This window comes from Lissotriton vulgaris, chromosome 1_1 (assembly GCF_964263255.1).
Source record: "Lissotriton vulgaris chromosome 1_1, aLisVul1.2, whole genome shotgun sequence".
Taxonomy (NCBI): domain Eukaryota; kingdom Metazoa; phylum Chordata; class Amphibia; order Caudata; family Salamandridae; genus Lissotriton; species Lissotriton vulgaris.
In genome coordinates this window covers 1,627,892,143-1,627,911,933 of record NC_141685.1, presented here as the reverse complement: position 1 = coordinate 1,627,911,933, position 19,791 = coordinate 1,627,892,143, and the positions used below count along the sequence as shown (strand labels likewise).

Genomic DNA, 19,791 nt, shown 5'->3' with positions numbered 1-19,791 from the left:
GCGTTTCAGCTTCTGCTCACTGCTGCTCTATCGTGGTCAAAGTGCTGGACAAACATCAGGTCTGGATTTCATTCCTCCCTCCTAAAGCACTTACCTGATTCCGATAATCTTGGTGTCAAATTTATATAAAAATATACATTTTTTTTTATTTGTGCTTGAGTATCTTCTAGAGTGTGTGTCTCATTTATTGACTCTGTGTTCAACAAATGCTTAACTCTAATCTTTGATAAGCCTAAACTACTCGCCCACACTACCACAAAGAGCATTTAGGATAATTAATTTAAGCCCTGTAAGCCAATAAGGGTAGCCTGGACTTTCTAAATAGTGTACCTCATTTTGGTACACTACAGAAAAGCCAGCTTCTTACACTTCCTACTTGGGTCAATTTTACAAACCCAGGCCCAATCTGCAGCCCCGTCGCGAAGTTCTGGCCAGGAGGCCCTGAGGTATACAACTTCATTCACATGGACTATTTGCTACTTGGTCTGGATATGCAAAGCTTCGACCCACCCTTAACATCTTCAAAGGAGAAAGAGCATTGGTCAGCCTGCCTGGGCATACCTTGAAACCAATACATACAGTGCTTACATCACCAGAACGACTTAATTTGTTGAAATTGTTAATGGTTAAATGTGGGAATCACCTTGGTTTGTTTTCACCAGGGTGGGAGGGAGCTCTGATGGTGACTCATTTGTTGGCTTTAGGATCGGCGATCCTTACCCCAATGATAGCAATCTCACTGGGAGAAGCTGGCTGCTCATCACTCACTGCAACAGACGAATCACATTCTCACTGTTATGAGCAGTGGCCAGGGCAAGCTAAATGGTATCACATGGAATGTGAAAAGTCTCAATAACTACAGGAAACCTCGTCAAGTCCTCACTTTCCTAGACAGAAACAACAGTTAAGTACCACTATTGAAGGAGGCACACCTGAATCTGAGCGTATCATCCCAATTAACCAACTGCTGGGCTGAGCAGAGGGTAGTTTGCTCCTATTCCACATATGCTAGAGGTGTCATAATTTTGGTTAAAAAAAGGAGCTGGAATCTACTTTCATGGCTCAAAAACGGATGAACAGCCATGCTATGAGACCTTATTGAGTTGCTGGTTTCACCTAAGTAAACTGCTATGGTCCAAACATAGACACTCCCAGCTTTTATTCTATCCTCTGGGACATGATCTGTGAGACACAGCGGTACTCAATATTGTTGGGTGAGGACTTTAAATGCACATTTAACGAGATACTAGGCAGAAACCTGACAGTACCCAAGCCTGGCTCGACTGTGGCAAATGACTATTAATACACAATAACAGTGGATGCCTGGCGCCCCCGAGAGCAGTGGTCTCCAATCTTTTCTGTAATGAGAGCTACTTCCGATCAGTGAAAATTGCTGTGAGCTACTGAAGGCCATGTAACTTGTGCAATGTTGCCAGACACCCCCTCACCCAGCTTCGTGGACTTTAAACCTATACTATGGTTTGAACAAAATACTGTGACTAGGACTACTATGATAGAGCTGCCATGCGCGCCAGTGAGTGCATGGTCTGTGGGGATGTATCAACATGTGTGTGAATAAATTAGTGGGGTAACAAAACCTTAGGGGCCGACCTGCAAGGTAAGGTGAGGGGGCCCCCCATTACACATTCCTTAACTGTCTTGCTGCTTTTAAGTGTTTTATTTGTTTGCAGCTGGCCAGCCCAAGGGGGCCCCTATGAGGTGAATGTTGTGGGGGCCCTGCACGGCAGAGACTGCAGGGGCCTAAGTTACGCCTCACAAATTAATTGAATATATTTGTGTGGGTGACTGAGAGCCTGTGTTGTATGTACCTGTGGCACAGGACATACGTTTCACATTATATATGGCACAGTTACATGTACAAACACAAACATACAACAAATTATTATTTTTTAAATGGGAGGAATTAAAAATGCAGAAACACGTTCTGCAGAAATGTTTAAAATAAGGAAACATGCCTGCACTTGATGGGTAGCTGAGGTGTGGAGTCTAGCCTGCACCCTCTCTCCGACCACTCGCCGGTCCTTCTGACACTACGACTCCCTGCCATTTGGCGGGTAATGGCAGCTCAATCCAGAGTTACAAATTCTTTGAGTGTTTGCTGGCAAGGTTCAGGAGGGCACTGAGGAATATTTTAGACATAGTAAGGGAATGGTTGACAAATGTAACACTATGGAAGACATTCAAACCAACAATGCGTGGAATCTGAATTTCCAAGCCGTCTGGGGTCCACAAAACACTAAAGCAGCATCTCACCAGACTGGAGCTGGAACTGAAAATACAAGATGCCAGATTGGGGGGACTAATGCACCAATAGCACAAGCACAGATGCAACAAATGATCACAGAATACTTTGAGGAGGCAAAACGTAAATGTAGGCTCGGGGGAAATTGCCAAAGCTCGAACAGGGAGAAAGACCTAGTAAATCAGTGGATATGGTGATTTAGCAGCCAAGTGCAGGCAATACCATACTGGAAATTGTAGATGTAGGCAGTACGGTACACCAAGATACTACACACACATTAGGGTTCTCATTGCATATTACGCCAGTTTGTATACATTGCAACACAAGGCTCTCCCCACACAGATAGCAGACTATTTGGAAGACACTGCTCTAGCATGGTTGAGGGAAGTTCATAGAGTGTTCCTATTATATCCATTCAAACTAGAGGCGTTAATAATCATATTTTATATTTTGATTTGAATGTCAGTAATGAACAAGTCACAAAAGAAAAGATCTGCCTGCTATTTGTAATGAAGTAATATCTTTCAGTTTTAAATATTCCACTCTTTTCTTTAAAAAAATAAAACACTCACCCTACAGAAAGCTGTCACCAGAGGCAGCAAAGAGGCAGCTATTCCGTGTTCATCCATGGGTGTGCAGTCCTGTAGTGAGAAGATAAAAGAAAGAAAATGAACAAAAACACCATAAGGAATTGCATGCTTATGGAATCATACAGTGGCACTCCTTTGCTATCAGCCAATAAAATCTGCAATTTGTAACCTAAAATTACCTTAAAGTTGAACTTAGACATCAAAATAAAATCCAACAGGTAAAAAGAGACCCTGGTTGTCTTGTGAGATTATAAAGAAGTGTTAAGCGAGGAACTGTATACAAGTGCAATCAGGAAACACACTAAGGGCTTTTCCAACATATGTGGAAAAGCACTGAAACAAACTTCCAATTCAGGATGAGTAACACTGAAGTAAACCGTAACAAACTGATTACAAACGTAAGGAACATACCCATTTCGTTTGATTTCAAAACATTGACCAAGACCTTCACAGAATTTATAGAACCCATTTAGAAAACCACTAGCAATAACCGCAGCCAACTTAATACAAACGACTAGTAAATTAATATGATAAAACAGGAAAACTGTGTCTTGGCTCTGTGTGTGTTAGTGGCTGGAGCATTGGTTTCCACTGAGACAATGGCTTGCGGTAGTGGCTTACCAAAATCTTAACAGTTAAAAAACATAGCACATATGTAAAATCCAGAAAATGTCTTTTTTAATAGCATTATATAAACCCAACTGCTCTTTCACTGGCATTCCTTTCTTATTGAAAGGAGGATGACAATGGCAACATGAATGGGCCCCACAGCATACTAAGCTTTATTAACATGAAGGTAGATTTTCTCAACTAGTTACCACATAATGCACTATCATAAATGTACAGATTAAATTTTCCCTATTAGGATAAATTGTGTAATTTTATCTGGATATCAGTAACTTTCTAGAGGAATATTCCACAACAATACAATTTCTGGATAGTGGCAAAATTACAGAAAAATAGATTAGACCACCATAAAAGTCATCAGTGCATATAAGTAGACAAGCTTCCACCCAAATAATCTGTAACCACTCCATCACTGCAATAATGAAACAGACACAGTAACAAGGGACAACCACTCAGACACTCCTGTAAAGAAACATTTATAAGTTTAAGGATGCTTTGCCACAAAATATACAAAATACAGCCATTGGTCTGGACAGAATAATAAATATGGACAATCATAAAATTACATTTAGTTTCCAGAAAACCGCCGTAAATCTGGCACAGATCCTAATTAGAAAAACAAATCCAATTCAGAAGGATCAGATATAATCCTGAATATAGATTTGGAGCATAACCCCTGCAGACACATAGCACTTTCCATGACCTATGCAGCATAAAACTAATTAAGAGACACTCATGGACAAACTAAAATGTATTCATGTATGGTTTATTACCTCATATATGCAATAAAGCACAAACAGGCACTGCACATCAGGGTGTATCTACAAGACACCACTTTGAAACTGGAAATATGCATTGGTGGAACACTTCTAAATACATTGAAACTTACTGCAGGACCTTTTACACTGTCAGATTGAAAAGTAGCCCTAAAATTATCAATGTCCACAATGAGATAATTGTTTAAAAGTTTTATGGAACTAATTCACTTATTAAATGTGCAATTAGAGGGAACCTTCCTTCCTACCATTATTAAATATTTCAGGCTAAAAGCCCCGTTTTGATAACATGTCTTTTTGCTGCCCTTTTTGTTGGAAGAGCCAGATAAGGCAGCACATCCTTTGCCTACCTAAAAGTTCTAGCCTGGAGTAAACTGATTTACACTGTCTGACGGACCAATTTGTTGTTTAGTATTTTGTAAGCAAATGAAAACTTACATCTTAAGTCACTTTATATTTCCTGGCTGTTCTTCTGTCTTTAGCGTCAGGACAACTGATTCACAGATTTTTGCGAACTTATACATTTAAATCAATGAATAAACATTCCCTTACGCAGGCTTGGTTCTTGCAACAAGTTAAACTGAAGTGATTTGATCTATGAAGAATATATTCCAACTACTTTATGAACTACTGTGTGTATTACTTTTATTTTGTAGTTCGACCACATTCTGCCTCCTGACCCCTTGTATTGCTAACAGTCAGCAGAACATCAGGATAAACATAGTATTCCAAGCGAAAAATGCTGTCTCCACAACTCTCTACATACGTAGATTGGATCACTGATGCCCAGATCTAAAATACTATTAAATGAATTATACTTTTTTCGTTGATGCAATAAAAAGTATCATTAGCCCCAATCATGGTAGTAATTAAAACAATGCTCCATTTGACAGCATGAAGTCTCTTATAGATTCAGATGATAGCATAATCCTAGCATGTATGGTTGGTCTTGACAACGGGTAACACATTTTGACTAATCACCACAGAGGTACCAACTTGCTGATTCATATGCCATCAGGACATTCCTATGATGGTAGGTATAGTCCCACAAAAGCACACATATCTACTTCCCTGTTAGATTATTTGTCTAGTCATTGAATTAAATTAATTCAATTTTTGTAACCTTGTTACTTTGCAGTGATATGAATCTGCACCGTCACCAGCAAATGCAGACTATTTGTAGATACTCAAAATCCTCTGGAAAGCGCAGGCTGAGGCAAACTTCCCAACCTGAGAGAGATGGATTTGTAACCCAAGTACCTCCCATGAGCTACTTGAGGATAGTGAGATCAGGGAAATGGCCAGTCCTGTGAGGTTACAGGATTGTTTATAAGTGCGTTCCATAGCTTCTTTTCCCCATGGATGAACACACACAAGAAATCAAGACTATATATTTAAAATGTTTGATTAATAAGTATTGCCCTAATCTAGTTCATACTATATTAGAAATTACTAGAAATTAACTTAATGATTAGGAAAATGAAGACAATAACCGTGTACTAAAAAGAATAATAACATATTAGTGTTAATTAAATCAAAGCACTGAGTGATGCAACCAATCTATATTTGAAACGTTTAGCTGCAAACTGGTCAGAAATGTAAAATGACACCCAGTATCTTGCTAGTTTTGCAGTAGATAAGTTATTGAAGTGTAAATAAAAGATGGATACATTCTTTGAATACATCTCAGCCACTCATAATTGCTCGGGTCTCATCCAAGTCCACCATTATTTTGCACACCATGCCACTTTGGTTTTAATCAAGCCATATACAAATCAGCTTCGACCGTGCTCCAATAGTAAAAATGCCAGACAGTCAATCTTTTGAGTTCCAATAGTATAGGGGTGAAAGTCTGGAACATAGCAGGTCAGATTCATTATTAAGATCAGGAGAAATACACTTACAGCACAACTCTTGGTGTTTTTCTCCAAGAACTTCTAATCAAATGGCATACACTATCCTAAAAAGGTAAGTGTTGGAATCTTTTTCAGATGGGCAGGGGCATGCAAGGGCAACCGGGCCCAACCGTGGCGGTTGAGATAATTTTACTCCTGATGTCCCAGGCCCAACCTACTATTCCGGGGAAACTGGGCCAAATACCCCTTTTGCACTTTTTTAAAAATAGTATTTCAATAAACGTTACACAACTCCGAAGGCAATGGGAGTTACATATATTACACTAAAACAACATAATTTGATGCAATATCTGAAAGATATAACTAAAACAGCAATTTGTGCTATCAGTGTCATTGTAGTCCCTTGCAGTTTCACAAATCACAGTAACATAACAAAGCAACATGATAACGTCTGTCTTTTTCCATGGGAAGCACCTAGGGCAAGTAATAATGAGCATGCTACATGGTGTGCAATATTTTAGCTACCAGCATGTGGACCGTAAGATACTGTCTAGTCTCTAGCAAGGGCTAAGGGGGATTTGGTGTCACTGCACCAGTGTAAAGGCATGTCTACGGCATAATAATTTGTTTGTCCAAGGATACCAAAGTAATGATTGGGGGGTTGGGGCACGCTGTGTGGGTGTAGTCTCCGTAGGGAAGGTCCCTCTCTACATGAGTGCGGGCGCAATATAACCCTAAGATGTTCTCTGTGAAGGTACAGCGCAGTGCTATTTTGATTAGATTAATGTAAGGTACTCCTTCCAATCTGGGGGGCTTAAGGGGGATTGGGCAACCCAGGATATTGCCGCAGGACAACTCGCATTCGGCGACAAAAACCTTGAGAAGGTCAGCAAGCCACAGTTTAATGCGAGCAGCAGAGCTCGATTTCTAGGACATAGCTACCCTCTGTTTGGCCAAGCCGAAAGCTAAATCTAGGAATTTGTTTAGAGTTTTGCGCTGTGCATTGCGTTTTGTGATGCCCAGCAGAAAGGGTGAGCCTTGGGCTGTGATTTCTGCACCTATGACTTCGGGTAGTGTGTTGGCCAATCACTGTATTCAGTACGCTGATAATTGGGGGCAGTGCCACACCATATGCAAAAATGTGGCATCTGTATTGCGACAGCGTGTCCAAACTTTAGATGAGTTTGGGTACATGCGCGCCTCATTGTGTGGGGTGTAAGGTATGTGTGATGAAGATAATTAAATTGTGTGTACTTAAGTCTGGCGTTTGAGCAAACAATCTATAAGAACCCTAGGCTCTGTGCCCACTGTTTATCAGTCAGTGTTGTTGAAAGTGCTGTGTCCCAATATTCTCCAAGCGTTGTTAAGGGGGACACTGTGTCATCCTTAAAGAATTGTACAACATTGCAATTGCACGTTTGTCCATACCGTGTGTTACTAAGGTCTGAAATAGTCAAAATACCACAGGTTCGTCATGAGTCTTGCCCCATATCTTACATAATTGGTGAATAAGGGACTAGTACATCAAAAAGGTGCCTGGAGGTATTCCGGAGTGGTCTACGAGGGTTTCAAACTCACATAGAATCGAAGAATAAGTCATTCCATGTGCTGATGCCTGCCCCGGACCAGCCCACCATCTCAGGGAGTGGGCCTCTTGTTATACTGCCAGGAAGCACCCAAAGTGGCAAGTCTGGGGCAAAATGGGGTAGAGATTGTGTCTTATGTAAATAACGAGACCAGCAGCCGCAGGCCGTGGACATTAATATATTTACGGCCTTCTTGGGAATTCTGACTCCGATCCGAGCAGCCACTCCAATATCGTGTATTGCCAAAGCCCAGTGCTCAACTCTCCAATTCTGTAGTATTGCGGCCAGCCAGTCATCACATTGGCCTTTGCAGTTGTGCAGCTGCATATTAGTGTTCGTAGTAGGGGGCTCCCAAACCCCCCTTCCGATAGTGGGGCATAAAGTTTGGTGAGAGAACCCCGAATTCTGGCCTTAACCCAAATAAAAGGCATTAGAAGTGACTTAACCTGTTGCATGCTAATGACGAGCTCAGCTCGTCATGAGGCACAGTGCAGCTGCACTCATGACGAGCTGAGCTCGTCACGGCCGTTGGAACGTTCACACGCGGGGATAATTTCCCCGCTGTGCTGAACGTTCCAAAATGGGTATGGCCGTGACGAGCTCAGCTCGTCATGAGTGCAGCTGCACTGTGCCTCATGACGAGCTGAGCTCATCATAAGCACGGCAGCGCCAAGCGCCCCCCCCCCCCCCCCCCCGCACAGCAGGAAAAAACGCCCCGCAGGGAAGGGGTTAAGGTCTAGAACAATTTGCAGGGAAACAGAAAGGGAAGAATTGCAAAAAAACATAGTAGTCTGGGTAACAACAACATCTTAGATATGGCTGTGCGCCCCATAGGAAAGATTGGCCGCTCTGTCCAAAACGCTAAAGAGGAAAGATCATTGGTTATCACCCTGCCCAGGTTCCCGTCTATTAAGTCCGATTGTGAATGATAAACCTGAACACACAGATATTTAAAGTAATCAAAGGACCAGGTAAGCAGGGGTGTGGCAGGTTATGTCTTTATTCCGAGGACAGAAGCATCATAGGGAATAAAAGGGATCTACCCCAATTCACCTTTAGACGAGATATGCGCCCCAAACCATTCAGCAACTCCATTAGGTCATGCAGTACAGTCATGTACCCGCGGAGATAAATCATCAATTCATCTGCGTAGAGTGAGACTATGAGACATTAGTTGTGCGACTTGATGCCCAAATGTACTGCCTGGTGGCGGAGTGTACTGTGATATTCCATTTGGGTACCCCAATATCGGCTCAGGTACTAATTGCACCTTTCACCTACATTGCCCTCATATTGCACTACATAACGGTTCTTAGGGCTGACCTTTTACCTAGTTGAAGTAATGACTAGAGGACCTGGGGTTTTCTTCGAAAGTCCTAAGCCTCATTCATTTTGCTTGAGGATTCTTGGAATCACAGCTGGTCAGCATGCCGAACATCACCTGCATAAAAACTATGTACATCCTCGTTCGACATGACACAGCGAGGTATATCCCGAGTGGGTATCACTTTGGGTATATATACACCATCTCTAGCGAAGGTAGAGAGAGGAGAAAAAGACTTCCGAGTCGACACGAGGCGCTGAGGCTCCTGCATTAAGATACTCCAGCTGTCAGTGGTCTGACATCCCTTGCGGGGTGTCCACCTCGAGACCAGAACGGGGTCCCACAGTCTCTCACTTCAGGTAATGAGGTTGACTTTATCCTAGAGGGATCATTGGCTTCCACACCTACATACATGCTAGGTACACTTCGGTACATCTAGCTAGGGTCGCATCATAGGAGTACGCTTTTATTACTGTCATGTATTTGTATACTTGCCTGTATTTATCGGTTTAGCAGTATGTTCTAAATCGACCATTCTTTTACTCGGTTAGTGCTTATAATCATCTATTTCTGTTACCGTCTAATGATTGTGTCAGCACATCAATTTCACACTTGAATGACACTGGTTCAATAAATACTAATTGGAAAACGGCCCCATTGTTTATTCTGTGTATCTCTTTCTCAGTCAATCAGTCAAACATAACTTTATTTGGTTTGTCACAACCATAAAGCACATGGTAAAAATGTGTAAACGTCAGAATTTAAAAAAATCACATATCAATAATACTTTTAAAATATTTACAGATTCTATAAAATTTCCGGACCCGTTCCAACCCCAAGCATTTGGTCTTTTTCCACTTATTATAGTAGGTTTTCCACACATGTCATGAATTTTACCCCACAGCATATTAAAATGTTTGACGAGCCCCCCATCCAGCTTGTAACTGCCTGTCTGCACGTGCGAATATTTAAGTCATTTAAGGCTGTTTTTAGCAGTTTCCTTCTTTCAACTTTTACGGTCTCACAAACACACATTAAGTGGCATATAGTTTCTGTATGATACCCACATAGACGGCATATCTTCGCTTGCTGCTTACTTTTCCAGGTGGGGACCAGATCCTTTGAGTTGTTATTGTGAGAAGTTGGCCTGATATGCAGTGCTCACTATTCTAGTGATCACTATGTATCATTCCAAACGACCCTTATTGATGATTGGCTGCAAGTCAACCTTATAGACCAGCTGTCCTAGTAGCATGGACAAGAGCAGTCTTTAGGCTAAACTCTAGAGGGCGTGTTAAGCCAGCTGTTATACCATCACATATACCCCTTGAACACCAAGTGAAAGGACACCACACACGTTGTTATGAAAATAAAAGGATATTTATTTATAACAAGTCTACCCTGATCTCTTTATGAGTCAGGGAGCTAAGCACACAACAAAACTCTTAAGAAAATACTTCAAGTTGCACAATTTACACAAATGCCCGAGGGGCACGAAAAACCATATACTACAAAAGTGGAATGCGAAATACTAGCCGGTAAGTAACTCGATCCAGAGGCTTTAGGATCGTTAGGACTACACTACAGAACCTTCAGGTTAGGAGCAGGAGGCCTACGGAGATCGGGTGCAGAGTGTGCACTCTCACGCGGGATGCGGGACAAAGTCTATGGATGCTAGATTTCGTAAAGTTAGTGTTATCGGACGAATCCGACTAGTTAGGCTGAAAACGAAAAAGGATCTGGACACTTAGATAGTGAACCTACGTTGGAGCACCGAAATGCTCAAGTTACCTAACCCAGGGCTGCGGCTGCATAGGGTTCAAAAGACGTCGGGAATCCTCGTTACAGTCTATGGAGCCTGAAAGAAGAAGTTGCTGGAGGGCGACCAGTGATGAAGTTCGATGTGATCCAAGCCTGGATCGAAGATGGAGACGACCTGAAAGCAGAGGGGACTCAGTTCTTAATCACTAGCCAGTGATCAGATGGGCACCAGGATGGCACTGGATTAAGTCACCTCGACCAGGTGAGTGGGCGACGCTGGGCTCTGCAGTCTCTCGGACCAGGAGGCGTCGGCGACCAGGATGGAGGTGCGAGCTGTCCCACGAAGGTATATGCTGTCGGCGATGCTGGACCCAGGATTGGGGCATTAACTCTTGGCAAATGCAAGCCCACGCGGTGGACTCAAAATGGCGTCTGGAGTGGACCAGGAGGGTCCGGGGTGCTCCTCTGTTGGAGGGGAGCAAGGGCCAGCCTGGAGCAACCAGACCAGCGATGGAAGTGTCGTGGTTCGTCGTCAAGAGGGCCACAAGCCAGCAGGCAAGTAGCCGGACAACGCGGTGAGCAGCAAAGAGCAGAAGGGCCCCACGCAGATGTCGTGGATGCTGGCAGGCTGGACTTCGGTGCTGGAGCTGCTCAGGGTTAGGGCTTCTCAAACCCCAAAGCACTCACTCGAGGATCCCTTGGCGGTCGTGCTGGATAAGCGTTGTGCAGTTCTGAAGATGGCCTGTCCCTCGAGGTCTTGTCACACCCACGAATCTCAGCGTGGCTGATGATGCAGGTAGAGGTCAGAGGTGCTAGGGAATCCGGGTCTCGTCGTGCTGGTCGGTCTGGTTCCGGAGGAAGGACGTGCAGCAAACCGCAAGATACTTAGTTGGTGCCTGCTGATGCAGGGTGACTAGTCCTTAGTCACAAGGGAGAAATCTTGAGAAGAAGTCGAGAGTTCCTTTCGTGGAAAGTAGTTTCAGGATTCAAAGATGATCTAATTTGGAAGGGTCCCCGCTCCTACCTTTATTCTAAAGAAAGGGGCTGGCACGCGACTAGGTCCTGCCCATGGGTGGGACCAGGAAGGGGGGTGGTTACACCCCTCTCCCTTGTCCGGACTTTCCCCAGCTCAGGGGCTGGTGTGCCCCTGGAACTGGTTCAAGCCGGCATATGCACAGTGAGCACCGGGGTGCTACTTGCAGTCACCTTCCTCTCAGCCCTGCCTACCTGGGATACACAAAACCCTGTCTGGGATGGTGCTAGCACCGCCCCTGACAGGAAACCCTTTGTCCAAGCTCTCCTCGCTGGAAGGACTCCCAGCAGCAGGAGGTCAGACTTGTGTCTGTGGTGGCAGCATCCATTTTGTGATGCTGAGGCTCGAGTTAACTTTAACCGGGGTTCACAGTTACATACATGTCGTGTCCCTCTAGAAGGGTGGAATGCTAACCCCGTCGCCAGAATTGGCGAGGGGTTAGTATTCCAATTCGTATGACACCTTACTCGACATGTTTTGATAAAGCGATACCAAAGTTGGCAAATAACCGCGAGGATTATAATGCACTTAAGAGTATATGGTACGGGTTATCATGGAACAGCTATTAGGACTTGGTTCTGCAAGCTGCAAACGGGCTCAGCTCATGCCAGAGCACCATCTCACATGATTCCAAGCACTCTGCCTTCAGGATTGTTAAGGCCTGCCATAGGAGTGACTGATAGGAATACATGTGTCCATTTTAAGGTTAGATATAGGTATACTATATCTAAAGCGAAGGGTGATTACACCACCTTGCCCCAGCTGTCCTGCAGCCAGTTGTGTCATATTTGGATGGCCAGCCAGGGGTGGCATAATACATGCTGCAGCCCCTGGTAGGCCCTGGGTGCACCTATGCCCTGGGTACCTAAGGTACACTGTACAGGGACTGATAAGGTGACTCAGTATCCAATTAGATATGTACCTAAGGTACATGGAATCCATTTTACAGAGAGAGCAGTAGGCCTGGGGCCCTGAATAGCAGGGTCCAAGGTCAATTAAGTCGGAAAATCAGCAAAACACCAGGCAAAAAGTTGGGGGTAACCATAGTCAGGTATCCACCCTCCTACAGTTATCACCTAATCTCTATGCCATGAACCTCCTTTTTAATGATAGACGAAAGTGGGCTGCTAAATAGGGTTGCGGTTTTGGCTTTATATATGAATTAATTACCACCCAGGCGTGGCGACGTTTGGTCAGTCTTCCTTTATCGTCCACGAACGATAAAGTCTTGGCCCTGGTGTTACACACGCTGTTTAATGTTGTTCTATCCAGGTTGCTGTTCCAGGCTTCCTCGATCTCTAATACCTCCAGGGCTGTACACAAATAGTCACCCCAAGTATTTGCTTTTTTTTTTGGTCAAATTGCGCCTTTATTTCCATCCAACATAAGTTGTTCAACGATCCCGGTTCCGATGCTCTGAATTTCCAGCATAGTTTTGCAAACATTGCTTTTCTTTGATATTCTTGGTTCTGAAGACCGAATTCCATGTGTATCTGTGCTGGAGATGATCCTTTAAACAAGTTAAAAACTGCTTTATATACTTTAGTCTGCAGTTCATTTAAAATGTTAATTTTTTGGCCATGCCATATTTCCAAACCATAGGATAAAGTTGGGAGCAATTGTGCTGCCATTATTTTCAGAAGGTGCCCATGTGAAGGACTTTCCAGTTTCTTATAAAGCTGTTTGTAGGCAAAAGTTAGTGATTGGGCTTTTGCTTTTATATCCCTTTTTTGATCCACGAAGGACATGTTTCTGCCCACTTTAATACCCAGGTATTTATATAAGCTTGTTTCCTCAATTTGTGTATTCTTTGCATACCATTTATATTTTCCTGGCCCGGAGCCTGCTAATCTCACCACCTTTGTTTTTGTTTTATTAAGTTCCAGGCCTAAAAGATCGAAATAGTCAATTAGTTTGTTTAGGACTCTTTGCAGCCCTATCGGTGTTTGGCTCACCACCACAATGTTGTCTGCATATTGCAGGAACTGGATTGGCTCATTTGCCAATTTTGGCGGATGTCCATCTGTTTTTTGCAAGTAGGTGTTTAAGTCTGCTAAGTATAAATTAAATAAACATGGTGAGAGCACGTAGCCTTGTTTTAATCCGTTTGTTATGTTTATCTTAGAGGATATTCTTTTTCCATCTCCAAGCTTTACTGTGGCCAAAGTTTTGCTGTATAAAGATGTTATTGTGTCTAGCAGTATTTGGGTTAATCCCCATGCTTCCAATTTCTACCAAAGACGATCGTGCAGCACTCAATCAAAAGTCGATTTCAAATCGATATAACATACCAGTAATCCTGCCTTTTTCCTTTCTGCTTTTTCAATCAACATCGTCAGTGCGGAGAGGTTTGTGATGGTACCCATGCCTTGTCTGAAGCCTGTTTGAAATTTTGGAATTATTCTATTTTCCTTCATCCACTCCTTTAGATTTTGTAAAATACAAGAAGCAAAAAGTTTTGCCTCTACATCAATGAGGGTATTGAGCCTGTAGTTCTCGGGTTCTGTTCGGCTACCGTTTTTGTAAATTGGGTGGAAAAGATTCCCTCTCCAAGACTGTGGCATCTTATTTTCACAAAACAATTGGTTAAAAAGTGGTGTAAGGTAATTGGCCCAGAATTTAGGGTCTTGCTTGAAAAGGGCATTTGGAAGCCCATTTGGCCATGCGGCGCCTTCAGATTTCAATTTTTTTATCAAAAATGTTATATGTTTCATTGTTGTCGATGGTATTAGATCTTCCGATTCCGTAGTAGTTTGATCTTTTTCCAGTTCCTCTTTTTCAAAAGTGATTGTTACTAATTTCGTTCCTTTTTCTTTTACTTCATCTATGCTTATTTCTTCCCACATGTGTATACCTGTTTGTATATCATACAGTTTATCAACATATTGCAACCAAGCTGATTCACTTATTACTACATTCTGTTGGGTTCCTGTTCCCTTTATTAGTTTGTTTATTAGACCCCAAAATTCGCTGCTGTTCGGTAATTTGCTTGCCCAAAGCAATTCCTCCCATAGGTTTTCTGTATTTATCCTTTTTGCATCTCTGCACTTTTCCTTGTATTCTTTTCTCATTTTTAAGATCTTACTCTTATCTCTTTCTATTCCCGTTCTGATTGCTACAGTGTTTAATCTTACCTCCTTTGCGATGTTTCTTTTTTGATCTCTCAGTTGTATGTTATACCATGGTTCCTTTTAGGCTCTATACGTCCATTTGCCTACTGGTTTTGCTGGAAATTTATCTAACAAAGACGTACGCAGATTCTCTCAATCTTGTGCCAATAGGAGGGCTTCCAGTGTCCCAGTATTCTCTACATGATTATTTACTGCATCCATTATCTCTTTAATGATTATTCCTCTCCATTTAAGTTTCCTTAGATTATATACTTCTGGCATTACGGCTAAGGATGCTGGGCTCTCTCTTTGCAGCAAGTTTAGATATAATACTGTTTCTTGTGGAAAGTGGTCACTCTACGGCCGTGTTTTAATGCAGAAATGATTGACCAAGTGTACAAGACCCTCGCTGATTAATGGGTAGTCTATAGTGGATTGTTTGTTTCCACTTGAAAAGGTAATTCCCGCTGGTTGGTCTCCCTTTGTATTTCCATTTAAAATGATAAAACCCAGAGATTCCAGGTCTTGCTTCCTGTGTATCTTTCTCTCAGAGACAAAGTGAGCACGAATGACTGAGCTACTAGTAGCACTGTTTCCACGATTGAGGGATCAGGGTTGTCATGTTCAATAGTTGCCAAGTACTATTCTCTCCTTGGTAAGAGGGGTTTCTAATGGCAATGTGAACTAGCTGGTATACAGGCTAACATACTCGGTGGGGGTGTCCGGAATCAGTTTGGACACCAAGCCTGCAGTGTATGTTGTCTAAACGTGCAGATTATATATAGGTTTATAGGAACTACACGACAGCACAGGTCAGGGGTTCCATTGCTAGAGCGAAAATAATTGGCGATATGAGGCAGCCCTGTCAGGTGCCACATTCAATAATAAAGGAGTCTCTGAGGTTGTGTGGCCTGTCTTGACCAGTGCCTTTGGTGAGTTATATAAAAGTGTAATCCATCGAATAAATCGGGGGCCTATACCATAGCGCATGAGCACCGTTGCTGATATCCCCACCCCAGGGTGTGAAATGCCTTTCCAATATCTAAAGAGGCGATCCAGGTCGGGGCGCCCGTCATGTGTGCCCACTTTAATAGCAGAAAGAGCATGAGGAGATTAAGCCAGGTATTTCTGCCAGGTATGAATCCATTTTGGTCACGGTATACTAAAAGTTGGTTACTGCCAATAATCTACTGGCCAACACCCTGCCAAGTACTTTGCAACACATGTTCAAGAGTGACAATGGCCAATATGAACCTACCTGTAATGGATCCCTGGGAAGTACCACTAATACAGTCTCAGAAGCGAGGTGCGCAATATACTCTTTTCATAAGCGTCCATGTACAAGGTGTAAGCGAGGGGTCAGTTGTGTGCGGAATGTCAAGTAAATATCTATGGCCCTCCGGCTGACACCCGGGGTGTTTCCTCTCACCATCTGTTGAATGGCTTCTGCCATTTCAGTTTCTGTAACAAAGCATTCAAGTGCTGCGTGATGTGCCCACAGGACTAGAGGAAGGGCTATTTGCTCTAGAAAAAGTTGCATCTCTGTTGGGTCTGGAAACAGAGGGCCTTTATAAAGGGAGGTGTATAATAGGCAGAAAGCCAATTTAATCTCACCTTGTGAGTTAACTAAAAGACCCTCCGTTTTATACATGGCAGTGAGGGGTGTACTAGGTGAATCGGACTTAAGAAGCCATGCTAACAGCCTGCCCGCCTTGTCTCTCTACACATGCCTTCTGGCAAGATATTCTTTAGAGTTGATGGCATAAAACCGGTCGAGAGTTGTTTTATGGAACAATCTAGCTTGTGCCAATTTAGTCGCGTCCACTGCCAGATCGCTTCAGAGCTAGTTTGCGGTCCTCCCCTCGCACAGTACCGGACTGGCCTTCGCACAGGATCCGGCCAATGTGTCTGGATCTTCGTAGGCCTCATAGTACAGAAGCACAGGACATCCCCAGCAGGGCCGGCGTAGGCTCCACACCCCACTCTCTGCCCAGAAGGGCCTTGCAGTCCTCTAGGGCAGAGGAATCAGGATAGGAGGCGCCTTAAGGCTCGCACTCTGTCTTCATTACAGGGGGCAGCCTCAACATTTCCGGTTGCACCAGGCGAGGTTCGTTCCTCCACCGCACAGGGCTCCTGGGGTCACAGCCAAATACTTAACTGCTGTACAAAAAAGTATTTTATTTTCTAACTCTACACATACAAAAGAAAAAAGGACATTCATGAGCAATAACATAATTCCTTTGAGATTAGGGCACTAATCATGGTCAGGCAAATCCCTATCTCACCCTCCTTCTTATAACGTGGTTGAGAGTTATGCCCCATTCACGGATGGCTGCATCCAGGGAAAGCTTACTAGTCAGCCGTGCTCAAGTGTTCCCTTTGACTCCTTAGGATTTAGTCAAAAGTGTCAATGGTGCCACAGCACAGTTAGCAGCGAGTACCCCGGAGCCCCAAGACCCAGTTACAGTCTAAGTTCAAGTTCAAGAATTTATATAGCGCACTACTCACCCAGAGGGTCTCAAGGCGCTTGGGGAGGGGGATCATTATTTATCAAATAGCCAGGTTTTAAGTTCTTTTCTGAAGGAGATGTGGTTCTGTGTAAGGCGGAGGTGAGTGGGGAGTGAGTTCCAGGTCTTAGCACAGTTAGCAGCGAGTACCCCGGAGCCCCAAGACCCACTTACAGTCTTAGTTCAAGTTCAAGAATTTATATAGCGCACTACTCACCCAGAGGGTCTCAAGGCGCTTGGGGAGGGGGATCATTATTTATCAAATAGCCAGGTTTTAAGTTCTTTTCTGAAGGAGATGTGGTTCTGTGTAAGGCGGAGGTGAGTGGGGAGTGAGTTCCAGGTCTTGGCTGCCAAGTAGGAGAAGGATCTACCTCCCATGGTGGATCTTTGGATACGCGGAACTGCGGCGAGGCCTTGACTGGGGGATCTTAGTTGGCGGGTGGGTGTGTAGAAGGATAGTCGAGTGTTGAGGCATTCGGGCCCTAGTTTGTAGAGGGCCTTGTATGCGTGGGTGAGGAGACGGAATGTTATTCTTTTGTTGAAGGGAAGCCAGTGGAGGTCTTTCAGGTGGCCGGTAATGCGATCTTGGCGAGGGATGTCCAAAATGAGTCTCGCTGATGCGTTTTGGATGCGTTGGAGTTTTTTCTGTAATTTGGCTGTAATTCCGGCGTAGAGGGTGTTTCCGTAGTCTAGTCGACTCGTAACCAGTGCGTGGGTGACAGTCTTTCTTGTCTCGGTGGGGATCCAGTGGAAGATTTTTTTGAGCATAGGGAGTACGATGAAGCAGGAGGATGAGACGGCGTTGACTTGTTTGGTCATCGAGAGTGAGGAGTCTAGGATAAAGCCATGGTTGCGTGCGTGGTCTGTGGGTATGGGTGCTGAGCCCAGATGGTATGGAAGCGTTTAGGGGTGCAACAAGTGCCCTCTCTGCGGGTGCTCCCAAATCCTGATTGGCGAAGTCAGGCTGCTAGGGTACACAGGGCACCTCCTCTCTCTCCTTGAAGCAGCACTGCTAGTTCGTTCCAGAGATTGGAGCGGCTCCCGTCCAGCAAACCTGTAGTCAGTCCCCTCACTTTAGGGAGGTGTGTGGGGGCATTTGCTTCTGAGGCTCCCGATTGAAGCCCAGAGAGGGTGCAGCATCTCTGGCAGCGTTCTTGTGATCTTCAGGTAATCAGTCCGGTGCAGGTCTCAGCGAGCAGGCTTGACCCACTAGTCACAGCCCCAATTTAAATGACCGGAACTCTTGCCCACAGTAGTGCCTGAAGCCCCTCCTTACATACGGGGTTGCTGCGGTACTTCCAGTCTTGCACAGACTCTTCCAGTACAGTCACCTTCACCTCAGCGGCTCCTCCTGGCATACCGGTTATAGACATGTCTCAATGCTACTGGCCCAATAAGTTAAACAGAGGCCCAGTCTGCCATAGGGAGTCACCGCAACGAGGCGGTGAGGGCCTATTATTTACCACACAGCACTCCTTTCATGGCACCCCACGTCTGGCATAGAGGGTTCACCTGACCGTTCATGCACACAGGCAATAACCTGATCGGTGCGCAGCTGTTCACCTAACACATCGTTCAGAGAGTCATCTCTGTGGGGCTACCCTGTGGAACTTGGTCCCTCCAACGCTCTCCTCTTAATCACAGGATGCACCAGTCTTGGCCAGCAGGCAGGCGCTGGTACTCCAGGCTCCAGGGTAGGCGGTTTTGATTTTCATTGGTGATGTCCCCTCACCCAGCAGGGAGCCCCAGTACTGTTCAAAAGTATAATTCTTGAAGATTTTCCCCTTCTAACGCAGCCAATCTGGCTGCTTGGAAGATAAAAAATTTTAGGGTCTCAACCTCTCTTTGTATTAATCCTTTTCCCGACATCAGATTTGATTTAGGGTCTGAGTCTGACATTTTATGTTGGGGTTCTGCTTCTTTTTAGTGTACATGTTTACTTTTCTTCCTTCCCCTTGAAAGGGTGTCTGTTCAGCAGGCAAGACTCCAAACTTGACTTAACTACAACACAGTTCATAGGAGTGACCAAAACTCACACCTGGATGTACGCCACAGTGATATTTGCAACAAAAGGTTAACCCTGGGCTCCAAGACCTAGTCTTTATGATTCCCCTATCAGGCACATCTCCTTTTCAGAGATATGGCCAGTTCCCTTCCCTGTGATCTATCACTGAATAAAAGAGCAGCATTTTTTTAGTGTAAAGGGAAAGTCCCTTCCTCCAGCGTGTGTGCCACCAAGCTCATAGGAAATCAGCAATACACAAATCTTTCTGCAGGGGATTCCTCTACTCCTTGTGCCTTCACAAATGGAACCCAGGGTCCTACATATAATGTACCATTGAAGGCACACTTGCATTC

At 44.2% G+C, this 19,791-nt stretch overlaps 1 protein-coding gene across 8 annotated transcripts in view; it reads right to left on the bottom strand.

Moving 5' to 3' along the window:
* SBF1 (SET binding factor 1) overlaps nucleotides 1-19,791 on the bottom strand; it is a 1,591,024-nt gene that overhangs the window by 852,055 nt on the left and 719,178 nt on the right. For all 8 annotated transcript variants that reach the window (XM_086918836.1, XM_086918839.1, XM_086918838.1 and 5 more), the window contains exon 17: nucleotides 2,836-2,904. In XM_086918836.1, coding sequence (XP_086774962.1) covers nucleotides 2,836-2,904 — 69 coding nt within the window. The remainder of the gene's footprint in view (nucleotides 1-2,835; nucleotides 2,905-19,791) is intronic.